The 13,329-nt window shown below is 36.1% G+C and overlaps 1 protein-coding gene across 2 annotated transcripts; it reads right to left on the bottom strand.

The window, feature by feature from the left end:
* Nucleotides 1–256: 256 nt before the first annotated feature.
* On the bottom strand, nt 257–13,077 carry LOC127506302 (patched domain-containing protein 3-like). Of its 2 annotated transcripts, XM_051882653.1 has the most exons (4): nt 12,060–13,060; nt 11,767–11,891; nt 7,535–7,680; nt 257–2,641 (listed from the first exon to the last, which is right to left on the bottom strand). In XM_051882653.1, exons 1-4 carry the CDS (start codon nt 12,756–12,758, stop codon nt 912–914), a joined length of 2,700 nt encoding a protein of 899 aa, XP_051738613.1. In that variant the 5' UTR covers nt 12,759–13,060; the 3' UTR covers nt 257–911. The 2 variants fall into 2 exon arrangements, with proteins under 2 accessions (XP_051738613.1, XP_051738614.1); XM_051882654.1 differs by lacking the exon at nt 257–2,641 and having other exon boundaries at nt 6,916–7,680; nt 12,060–13,077.
* Between the last annotated feature and the right edge of the window lie 252 nt (nt 13,078–13,329).

Raw genomic sequence — 13,329 nt, 5'->3', positions numbered from 1 at the left:
CTGTAAAAGGGCATAATATGGTCTCTTTATGATACTCTAAAGATTAACATCATTATATCCGTGAAGCTGCTTTGAAATAATATGTATTGTGAAATGTATTGCGCTATACAAATTAAATTAAATTGACTTGTCAAACATAGTGAACTCAGTGCAGGCTTCCTTGTTTACGTCCGAATGCCGGCTCATTATTGGCCGGATCCTGTGTCAGCATCACATGCATGCGTCGTGCTGCTCACGTGTTCAGCTTCGGCCAATACTGAGTTGGCGTTCGGACGTAAACACGGAAGCCTACGAGTTCACTACTTATGACAATGTATTTTAGCGATGTCTTTAATACCTTTCTGGACCTCAAAAGGTGCAATGATGTCGCTGCCTATGCGTGGCACAGAAACCTCTCAGATTTCATCAAAAACATCTTAATTTGTGTTCCGAAGATGAACAAAGGTCTTACGGTTTGGGATTACATGAGGGTGAATACTTAATGACAGAAATTTAATTTTTTGGGTTAACTAACCCTTTAACACTATTGGTTAGGTTAACAAAGGGTGCATTATTTTCAAACATGACCAGATTCACATTCACCACTTTTGTTTAAAAATGAACACGACTTTAGCACTGGAAGTGTTGTGAAACATGAAAGAGGCAGCCACAGGCATGTAGGATGAGAATACATATGGGATTTGTACTTCATGTTGCTTTAATTTACATATAAAATACACATAATATGTATGTGTGTGTGTGTGTGTGTGTATATATATATATATATATATATATAAACTACATTTCAAACTGTATCAACAAAAAATACACACTTTCTCTGCTAAATGAACCTGATAAGAACATGTAACCTGTATATTACAGAGAAATTGAAAAAATACAGACCATTTTATTTACATAAGTACACTCAGTTGCTATGGACAGTCCGGGTCATGGCACCAAACAAGCCTCTTATTTGGAATAAAATATATTTGAGTACTTTGTGTTTTCACAGTTTGCTTAGACACGTGGAAATTGTCTTTAGTAAAAGTGTAGTTGTCATATGCCAGGCTTTTGTTTTCAAGCATAATGATTTTTGGAATAATATCAGGCACAGTCATTGTTTTCTTCTTAGCGTTGGTTGAACTGCATGACAGTAAGGTCAGAAACACCGGGATGAAGATGATGCTGTGAGCCAAACCAAAAAGCATAACGAGGAACATGATCTTAAAGAAGGTCCTGAAGATGTGGTTCTTGGATGCAGCTAAAACGAGCACACCTATTATTGTTGAGGCTGCTCCTTGTAGAACTGGGTAGCCCAGAGAAAACAGTGCATCAATCACCCTCTCATTGGCAGTAGATTTTTTGCTTGAAACAAATGCATATGAAATATGTGCAGAGAAGTCAACAGTGAAGCCAATACACACCACCAAGATGATCATGGAAATGGAATCTAGGTTGACACCCCATAATGCCATGAAACCAGTGACGCCGGTGATGACCGAGCCAATGGAGAACGTGACCCACAGGGAACAGAGCGGGTTTGGGATTAATAACAAAGAAACAACCAACATGACAGCTGTGGTGAAACCAACATTCTGAATGGTGCCGGTTACTATCACAGAGTATTGATCCAAGTAGATGAACAATGGGTGGAACACCAGTAGTTTAGTTGCACTACAGCTTTGAGCTGTGTCTCTGAGTTCATGAAACATCATTATCTCCATACTGGCATTAGAAATATCCAAAGTCTGGACAAAAAATCTTGAAGCATTGATTTTGCCTTCTGTGACATTAACGTCAAGCTTAAACTCTGGATAGAGCATTAAAAAAGAGGATAAATTCTCCATGAAGACATTTTCATTGTCTAGATTTAGGCTTTTGCTTTGAGCAAATTGTAAGTAAAAGTCTAACCAGGAAACAGACAGATTTTGATTGACAAATCTCAAGTTGTGGAGTTTTCCCATGCAGTTGTTTAGTTCAGATCTGCTGTTTTTATTCCAGTATGGAAACTCTTCAGTCACTATGACCATGACATTTGGACCATACCTGGAGAAGAATTTCCTATCATCATCATAATACTTTACAACATATGAATCATCAGCTGCAAGGTCCCTCATATTAATGCCCTGCTGTAAATGAAGACATCCATAAATACTTCCAGCCAAATAACCTGCATACAACAACATCACACAGACTTTTGTCCAGGGCTTAGTTATGAACGGACCATAATAGGACTTAAAGAAGTGTGTTATGGGCTGTTGTTTCTCAGCACCGGTCTCTTGGTCATAGTCGCCTCCTACACAGCAGAGGCGATACGCCAAAGACTTTCCTTCAGGGGTCTGTGTTGGGAGTTTGCAGCAGGTCAGCCAGTGTCTGTTACTCTGCTCTCTCCTGCCGTTTAGGGCTAGAACACTTCCAAAGAAGAGGATGCTATAGATGTAACAGAAAATAATGGATGTGCTGGTGTACAAGCAGAAGGCCTGAACTGAGCGAAATTCACTCATGAGTCCGATGTAGAAGCCGAGTACATCAGTCAGTGTAGTGATAGTAACAGATATGGCGGCTTCTTTGAAGGTTTCGGCCATTCTTTTCTCTACGGGATCCTTCACTTTGGTCTGTTGCCAGTTGGAAAGCATGATGAACATGTCATCAACTCCAATACCTATGAGAAAAGCTTACTCTTAATAAACCAACTCTGAACCAAAAGGTTAAAAATATCTAATATGAAATCAACACATTTATTTAAAGTTTTATATTAAACATTTCTTAAACAAATGAGTAAGACTTGTTAATGTTTGGTAAGATTTGTTAATGTTTTTTGAAATAAGTCTCGGTCACACTTTATATTAGGTGTCTTTAACTACTATGCACTTACATCAAAAAAAAAGAAAAAAAAAAGCATGGTGTACTTACTGTGTTCATATTGTATTGCAAAACATTTTTGCTGCAATTGAGGTAGGATACGGGTCAGGTTAGGGACAGGTTTGATGGTATGGGTAGGTTTAAAGGTGGGTTAAGGTGTAAGGGAAGGGTCAATAGTGTAATTAGGGGTTCAAGCACGTAGTGCTGAAACGCTATTGTAATTGTAATAAGGATTTTTATTATTTTTATTATGCCTTAAAACTGATCGGGCAGCCCAAACCGTAAGGCCGAGAGACTTGAAACTTTGTCAGATGGTAGTAGTCTTGCTCGCTACTCAGATACCCGGACTCGTCCAAATCGGCCAATAGATGGCACTACAGAGATCAAAAACGCAAAAATTATTGTGTAGATCGGACCATAGGTGGCGCTGTAACTGTTAAAAATCTTTAAAAAAACATGTTTTTAATGGTTTTAGGTGAAAATGTATATAACTGTGGGTGTGGTTGACTTATTTTCACTTATTCACACTCCTGAAACCTTGCCGAGTACAACGATACCAGACTTGCCAGGTTTCGGCTTATGGTTTGTGCTATGTTGTGATTTAGCGCTTAAAAAACTTAAATATCTTCGAAACCGCAAGTCCGATCGAGACGAAACCAGCATAGGGAACACAGAACCTAAGTTGGTTTACGACATATTTCAGCCCAAATGTCAAAATTTTGATAGGAAGTGGCAAAAAAATCCAGTCAAAGTCTCTCATGGGTCATTTTTTATGCTCTCACATATATGTGTCTAAAACTTCAAATCAAAATGAGATTTTTCATCAAATTTGACACATGTATGGACACGCTCAGAGGACACCCCCAAAAAATGTTGGAGATCAGGCAATAGGTGGCGCTATAACTGTCAAAAAACCTGTAAAAACCATATTTTTCCTTCGTGAATTGCCTGAAACTGTCATTTGGTGCCACCAGATGGCAGTAGAAGGCCACTAATATAGTTCAAGGTTTCAAGGTTTTGTCATTTTGTCATCATGCTCATGCTCCTGTTTTTAACTCACTTGCACTTTGCACTTTATTGCACCATGCAATTGACAAAATAAATTTTGTATTTTTCTAGACTTCAGTCTTTTTTGGATTCAGTGTGTGGTCAGCCATTTTTTTGTTTTGCTCAAGTATATCTCTTTTGGTTCTACGCACCTGATGGCAAAGAGAATTTTTCCAACTGAGAGCGCAACAACTTTTTTTGATCTAAGGTTTTGTCATTTAAAATCCCTTTTAAACTATATAAATCCTTATAATAACATTACAAATCACATCTTGTCAAGATTTACAACTTCATTTGTTCATTTGTTGTATGTTTTTGCAAAAATATAACATTACAATTACATTGAGACCTGAAATGATGATTTTTAAAGGGGAAACCTGGAATAAGCATTTTCTTACCTATCATTGATTTCAAATATCCATATATGCAACAAAATGTGTGTGTAAGCACGTTTAATTAATGGAGTTAACATGGAAAATAAACTTAACACAAATAGACACTTTTAAAATGAAAGTGAGCCAATAAGAGGTCCTCTGCTGCCACCTGCTGTTTAAAATAGTAATTTTGTCATACTACTCACTAATATTGTTCTATAATTCATATTTAGACTTAATAAAATCATTGTTTTAACATTTACTATCACTTTTTTGTCAAAATTCATCTCTAGATTTCCATTAGAGTATTAGTTTTAACAGTTGTGCCACATTATGACTAAAATGAAACCTGAAAATTATGTTTTACTCAGATTTGCAGAAAACATCTTTACCCATCATTTATTTCAAATACTGAATCTACAAGAAAATGTCTGTGCATCTGTTTTTATGTGTGTGTGTGTGTGTATAAGCATGCCTAGTGTGTATCCAGTATTATTGTTTAAGCCTTTTCTTTCTCTGTGTTTGTTTTAGCATATGGCGTAGCTGTTCCTTCTACGATTTACGTGTTTACATGCTTGCTAAATAAAACTAAATATCTTTTTGTGCAAGTGCTTAAAGGCCTTAAATGCTTGAACCCCGGTAAATGCTGCTTGCAGCTTTAATTATAGATGTAATTACAGAAATTAATTACAGATGTAAATACATGCAGGTATTTTAAAAGCGACCATGAAAATCAGACTTTTTCCATGTTTAAGTGCTATAATCGGGTCCCCGGTGCATCTACCAACCCAGAAAACATGAAAAAAGACAACCCAGTAACTTTGTTTTGGTAAGCCTTTCTCTGCAAGCATGTGAAAAAAATGTGCCGTTCAGATTTTGCTCCCCTTGTGACGGAGGATGGGATCTTATTATAATATTATTACCGCCCCCTGAGTCTGTATGTTTCCACCCACAGCGCCGCCATTTTGTTTTCACAAGCGACAACGGTGTACCAGTAACACTGGTCCTGGAGTGCAGCTGTCCTGCACAGTTTAGCTACAACCCTGATCAAACACACTTAAATGTCTTCAGGATTATTAAAGCTATGTGAAGGAAGGTGAGTTGGGTCGGAGCAAAACTCTGCAGGACAGCAGCACTCAAGAGCGACCATCCCTGAGAGTGTGATATGTCTCAGCTATGTAAACATTATCACTGATCTGTTAATGGCTATAATAGTAAACATATCAGTCTCTATAAACATTTAAGCCACTAAGGACATAGTGGTGTAATTTTATTTATGAAGGAAATGTGTCCAGATAAATTCATATACCAGTATGTGCAAGTCATTTTATACCAGACTGCTTTGCACACGGGGGTCAGTAAAACACAGGATTTGCACAGAAGCTGATTCTCAAAGATGGATAGATACCAACTGTTCATGATCCAATTTCATATATATTTCATGATGTTTGCAAATTGTCTTTCTGAATGTGTTTCGTTAACAAGTTGCTAATGTACTGTTAAATGTGGCTAAAGTTACCATTGTTTCTTACTGTATTCACAGACCAGAGTCATGTTGTAATTTTCATTTTTAACCCGAAAACGCCTGCAGTCTGTATAATTCATAAACGTATATCCATTCTTATTGAGTCTCTCCAACAGCGTGTAGCTTTAGTCATGTTAACATGCTATCAAACGTATTCAGAATCTAATGTTAGCAAACATCCACAAAGTACATGCCATACCTACGTGATCTGATATGCTGCATCACAAAGTTTGTAATGATCCATTTTTGTGTTATATTTGCTGTGTGAGCTTCTCCTGTATTATTTATGCCTCAGTGTATTGGAATCGTGAGTTGGAGAATGAGCTCATTTGCATTTAAAGGTACACACACAAAATCAGCACATTTTTTCTCCCACCCCAAAATAGGCAGTTTGAGCTAAAACTTCACAGACACATTCTGGGGACACCTGAGACTTCTATTACATCTTGTAAAAAGGGGCATAATAGGTCACCTTGAAAATATAAGTACAATGTAAAAACATGTACCCTATGTTCTGTTTCTGTGTTTCATTGTTTTTCCCTGTTTCCTGTGACCTAGTTTTCCCATGTGATTGATTAGTTATCCTGCTCACCTGTTGTCGTTCAGTTTACTCATTAGTCCCTGCATTTACGCCATGTGTTCTGTTCAGTTCTTTGTCCTGTCTATGTTAATGTTGAGGTGTGTTATCTGTTTCCCTGAGTTTTCCTGCCTGTTCAGTGAGTTATTGTATTAAAGTCTTTGTGAGCTACTTATGTGTAACCACCCTTGACAATAAATGCATTGTAAGTGCAAATGATTAATTTAAATGTTAGTACATAGTAGTTAAAGGCACCTAATATAAAGTGGGACCGAAGATTCTTATGCTCATCAATAATCAGTAAAAAAAAAAAAATTACGGAGCCTCAGACATGACATGCAGGAAAAAAAATAGTAGGCTAAATCGTGCGCACGATTTACTAATTCGTTCCCTCAATTTACTAAAACGTGTGCACGATTTACTATTTCGTTCCCTCGATTTATAAATCATGCGCATGATTTATAAATCGAGGGAACGAAGTAGTTAATCACGCGCACATTTTAGTAAATCGAGGTAACGAATTAGTAAATTGTGTGCACGATTAAATTTTTTTCTTGCATGTCATGTGCGGGGCTCTGTAAAAAAACAGAAATGTTGTATGATATTATTACAATCTAAATAAATATGTAATTTATTCCTGTGATGCAAAGCTGAATTTTCAGCATCATTACTCCAGACTTCAGTGTCACATGATCCTTCAGAAATCATTCTAAAATGCTGATTTGAAACATTTCTGATTATTATCAATGTTGATTCTAATATTTTCCAATGTTTTTGTGGAAAAATAAATACATTGTTTTTTTCAGGATTCTTTGATTAACAGAAAATTCAAAAGAACAGAATTTATTTAATATTATAAATGTTTTTATTGTCACGCTTGATGAATTTAATGTTTCCTTGCTGAAAAAAATATCAATTCCTTTAAAAAAAAAAAAAAATGGTAGTGTACTTAAGGTACATACTTTGAAAACAAGTCTTAAAGAATAAGTCAGAAATAGTTCTATGGCTTAAGAAGACTTGAAATTATACCACATGGGTTGGACTACATTTAGACTGGAAAAGAGCATGAACATTCTGCTAAACATTTCATTTTGTGTTAATCAGTGTTTTGCAATGTATAAAAATATTTAAATTAAATCAAAGAAGTCTTTTGCATGGACACACACTTACCCAGAATCAGGAAAGGTGAATTAGCCACTGTTATTACGAACGGCACTTCAAGGAAGAGCAGCAAACCAAAGCTGGAGAGCACAGCCAGACCCGCAGACAGAACCCCCATGAAAGAGACCCAGATCTTATTCCTCACATTATCAAGACTGAAATAAAATGATGGAATATTTAAACCACTCATAATTGGCAGTCATATTCATATGTGGCAACACGGAAGTAAGCTATTTTATATGATTGTGTGGGCACTTCCGATTTATTAGCCGCTAAATAGCTGGAAGAATAATTAAATAAATAAAAATAAAATAACTTGCACTACAAACAAGTGTGTTTATGATTAGGATAATAAATTAAAAATGATAAGATAAAAATTAACAGTTTTCAGTGTCAAGCAGCATAAAGAATGGATTTGGTACAGCTAAAATAACTGGAAGAGGATGAGAAAGAGGCGTTATTTGTGTTTTAACAACGTTTAGCTCATGAGTTATTGGGAAATTTGAATCTGTGAATATGTAGCCAACTTTACCGAACCAGTTCAGGTGTCCTTTATTTATGTCAAAACTGTGCCTTGAATTAAGCACTGAACATATTTCTTTATATTTAAGTCTAAGTTCAAAATAAAACTCTATTAACTGCTCCATTGTTAACTTCATGAGTTCACACTTACATATAATTAGATAGAGTAAAGGCTATGCATATTTGGCGTGCTGTCTTGGGGGAGGGCTCTGAGCTCGGAAATTTGGCCCGAACCCAGAGTACTCCCCCCGGTTGTGATAAGAATAGTTAGGACTAGAAGTGAGGAGATGACATTTTGATGTAATCAAAATGACTTTTGATTACACTTGAATTACTTTTAGACCTAAATGTATCATTTATACTTCTAAAATGTTTGTTAAACGATTTTAAATGTAGGCAATATTTTTAGGCATGATAAAAACTAAATAAAATAAGCTGTATTAAGAACTGTATCGAAAATGAAGTTGTCATAAACCAGTGGTTGTGTGGAGTATTTTACAAATGTTTAGATCAGTGATTCCCAACCGGGGGTACATGTGCGTGTTTCAGGGAGTACACAAAAGATTTAGATTTTGCTTGGTTCAGGCCTGTCCACAGTCTATGGGCCCGTCGCTGGGACATTCTAAAACGCTTAATGTGAAAAAGCTCAAAGGGTTAGTTCACCCAAAAATAAAAATAATGTTATTTATTACTCACCCTCATGCCGTTCCACACCCTTAAGACCTTCGTTAATCTTTAGAATGCAAATTAAGATATTTTTGTTGAAATCCGATGGTTCAGTGAGGCCTCCATAGCCAGCAATGACATTTCCTCTCTCAAGATCCATTAATGTAAAAACATATTTAAACCAGTTCATGTGAATACAGTGGTTCAATATTAATATTATAAAGTAACAAGAATATTTTTGGTGCGCCAAAAAAACAAAATAACGACTTATATAGTGAAGGCCGATTTCAAAACACTGCTTCCTGAAGCTTCGGAGCGTTATGAATCAGTGTGTCGAATCAGCGGTTCGGAGCGCCAAAGTCACGTGATTTCAGCAGTTTGGCGGTTTGACATGCGATCCGAATCATGATTCGACACGCTGATTCATAACGCTCCGAAGCTTCCTGAAGCAGTGTTTTGAAATCGGCCATCACTATATAAGTCGTTATTTTGTTTTTTTGGCGCACCAAAAATATTCTCGTCACTTTATAATATTAATATTGAACCACTGTACTCACATGAACTGATTTAAATATGTTTTTAGTACATTAATGGATCTTGAGAGAGGAAATGTCATTGCTGGCTATGGAGGCCTCACTGAACCATCGGATTTCAACAAAAATATCTTAATTTGCGTTCCGAAGATGAATGAAGGCCTTACGGGTGTGGAACGGCATGAGGGTGAGTAATTAATGACAGAATTTTCATTTTTGGGTGAACTAACCCTTTAACGTGGCTTAATTTATAAAGGCAGTGTTATTAACAAACCAAACTTAGTAAACACCATACTAATAAAGCATACTATCTACAGAAAAGCAGATGAGCCTAGTATATGAATGCAACACGTTTAATTACACGTTATGCATTTTCCTCCCATAAAGAAAACGCTTAACGTGGCTTAATGTAAGACAGTGACATTAAAAGACCAAACTTAGTCAACACTATACTAATAAAGCATACTATTTGAATAATTGTTTTGTGCAGAATTTGATCTTTGATCTCTCACTTAGTAGGCTACATTAAGCGACATTAAGCTTTTTCTTTATAACGGTTTTCTATGGGAAGGAAAAACTTAACATGTAATTTAAACGAATTGCGTTCATATTCTGGGCTCATCTGCTTTGCTGTAGATAGTATGGTTTATTAGTATGATGTTTACTGAGTTTGGTCATTTAATATCACTGTCTTAGTAGCCTACATGAAGCCACGTTAAGCGTTTTCTATGGGAGGAAAACGCTTAAAGCCCCGGGTATACTTCGGCCGTCCGCATTCGTGCACCGTCCGCATGACGTAATTCTCGCGGCCCGCGTGTATACCCGGGGCTTAACGTGAAATTAAATGCATTGCATTCAGATTCTGGGCTCAACTGCTTATCTGTAGTATACTTTATTATTATATGATGTTTACTAATTTTGGTCTGTTAATATCACTTAGTACATTAAGCCACGTTAAGCGTTTTATAATGCCCCGTCGCTTAGGCGTAATAGGCTTGCTGAGTGCAGTCAGTCGCCCCAGCTTCACCCCAACCTGGCGCGTTAATCGCTGCAAATGTGTCTATTTACAACGTGATTTTGCAGCATTGAGTATTGTAGCCAAGCACATGCATTACTGTTGAAAATAATGGCCAATCAGAATTGTTTAAGTTAGACTCAGCTCAATGTCTCAAAACATTAAATAAGTTTCTTTTTAGTGCCAGTTTAATAAATCCTACGCTCACAAATCCCTTCATAAAAAGCGTAGTAGACACATTGTAATTTAAAGATTTATTTGAAAGACTTTGTGACTTCTCCTACTTTAGTGCATAAAGTGCTGAACTTTATAAGCCAGTAAGTGTGTATCTACCGCCATCTACTGGTTATAGTGGTATTTTTCGTGTCTTTTTTATTTTTAAATAAAAGTGTTTGTTTTCAATCAAATGTTGGATTTCCTACATCTTGAAACTTTCAGTTTTACAAATGGGGACAATCTCCGAAGGATAAATAATTTTTTTGTCATCATATTCAAAATAACATTTGAACTGCTGGAATGTCCAATTACATTTACAATTACATTGTGTTTCTTATTTAAAATTTCCCAATATCTTCAAGTCTTAATTGTAATCAATAAAACTGGTTCACTGGTAAATTAGGTAATTGTGACAACTGCATTAAAATATAAACGCTGCATCTACTTTTGTTTAGTGTCGATACTTGTACTTGAGCCTTATTGATGGAGTTGTTGGGGTACTTGAGGCTAAAAAGGTTGGGAACCACTGGTTTAGATAATTTAATCTGTAAGTACTAAATAACCTATATCATAGAAAAAAAATAATTAATAAAATCAACCCTTTATGCTGGGTAAAATTAGCCCAACCTGTGTTCTGTCCTATGTTTAGCCAGCCCTTGGGCTAAAAACAACACAAAATTTACACATGTATGTAAAAGGAGAATGTAAGTGTGCGAGAGTGTAGAAATGTATGTATGTGAAAGGAGAATGTATGTATGTGAGAGTAGAAATGTGTGAGAGTACAAATGTGAAAGGAGAATGTAAGTGTGTGAGAGAGTAGAAATGTGTGTGTGTGAGAGTAGAAATGTATGTATGTGAGAGTAGAAATGTATGTGAAAGGAGAATGTAAGTGTGTGAAAGTAAAAATGTATGTGAAAGAAGAATGCAAGTGTGTGAGAGTGCCAGAATGAATTATGGCTTGTACGGCCCCTCATAGACAAAAGCATAATCCTGACAAATATATATAGTATAAATATATACACCATCATTCAAAAGTTTGGGGCCAGCAATTAAGTTCACCAAGGCTCTACTTGATCAAAAATACAGTAAAAGCCGTAATATTAGTAAAATAGTATATTTTAAATGTAATGAAAGATCAAAAGAACAACATTTATTCAGAATAATTTTTTTTGTAACATTGCAAAAGTCTAATGCATCCTTACTGAATAAAAGTGTTAATTCTTTAAAAATGGTATATATTCCCTGTAGTGTGAGTGTGTGTGTGTGAGAGAGAGATATCTGTTGCTTACCGCATGCAAGATAACACTGAGAAGGAGATTGCAAGTGAGTAAGTTATTGAAAACAGAGGAATGCCATCTGTTGTATGTTTCTCTATCTCCTCTTGTCTGGACTGTGAGGTAAAATAAGACACCTGCTGGAGATTGAGAAAGTTATCTAAATATACTTGTATAGATGCATAAAGCACTGAATTTACATATCGTTTGATCTAAAATATATTGTACTGTAGACTTATTCTCTGACTTTCCTTCCGATTACTGCACCTACAGACAACATGAATCAACACCTTTACATGTCTACTTACCTTGAGTCCTCTGCTGAGCGTTTCTTTGGACAGAACATTTTGGAATAGTTGAAGCCATTGAGAGGCTTCAGGCTTATCCTGCAAGAAGTAGAAAAGTCTGATGGCACGTGCCTGCTGGATCACACCTTCCCTCTCTTCAACACCTCCTACTGTGGAGCCAAGAAATACATCTTTCCCTTTCCACCTATGTACTGGAAATGATAAATTGATGCATTTATATTCGATAATGTCCAGTATGGGATTTAAGACACAGTTCCCATTTACTTTGGCACAAATATGTTTGAAGCTTATCTGAGTTTGATTGACTTTGACAGAGAGACTATGTACTACTTTGTCGAGATCACTGATTTCCTCAAACAGGGCATCTGTTAGAATGTTTCCTTCCACAATGGAATATATTATCACTGCGTAGTTCCCCTCAGCATAGAGTCTTTGACTTGAAAACAACGAATCATTATTTGGAAATGTTTCTTTCACAAAATGTCTGGCTTGCTTGGAAGGTCCGTTGATAGGGGTGAATTGATTCTCAACGTCATTGTCCTCGTGGTCTTTGAGAAAGTACAGTCCTCCTCCTAGAGCAGCGGACACTATCAGAGGAATGACAAAGAACCAAACTGGATAAGAACCAACCAGATGGCCGAGTTTCTCAAAAACCTTAGAAAGAGGCTTCTCAATGCAGTCTGTACGATAACACGCCATAGTCTTAGATTAGACTGAAATCTGACGTGTTCTGAATGATGTTCTCATCTGTTTTCATCATCTTTTATAAGTCTACCTGTTTTTAAGCCTGCCCAGTTTCTTTAAGGAAGAGGTGGGTTCATGCAGTAAAAGGAGGGAGTTATCATTATAATGATCCAGCCTTTTTAATATATTTCCTCAATTATTCCAGGACTTTTAAACTACATGAGTAGAAGAAGTTTTTATGTATTGATTTAGTCACTAGAGTTATTCATTTACAACAGAAAAAGATAAACTTCTAAAAGAATTTATTTGCAAAATACAAGCACAGATTTGTCAAAGATGTGACTGACACTTCAACACATGAATCTAAAAATGATAAATATGATAAACAGTGTTGCATGTGAAAGTGGTGTTATTCAGGCATCTGTCTGGCTGATCATAAAAAAATATAGCAAAAAATAAAAGTTGAAAAATACCCCAGAAAAGCTGAGGCTGGAGTGGGCTTACTTCTCCAATTTTTTATTTATTTATTTATTTTTTTACAGATTTCAGACAATTTTCAAGAGTTTATTTAACTTGACTCTAACAG

The sequence above is a fragment of the Ctenopharyngodon idella genome, chromosome 23 (genome assembly GCF_019924925.1).
Source record: "Ctenopharyngodon idella isolate HZGC_01 chromosome 23, HZGC01, whole genome shotgun sequence".
Lineage (NCBI taxonomy): Eukaryota > Metazoa > Chordata > Actinopteri > Cypriniformes > Xenocyprididae > Ctenopharyngodon > Ctenopharyngodon idella.
The sequence above is the reverse complement of the archived record's forward strand: the minus strand, read 5'-3'. Positions and strand labels throughout refer to the sequence as shown.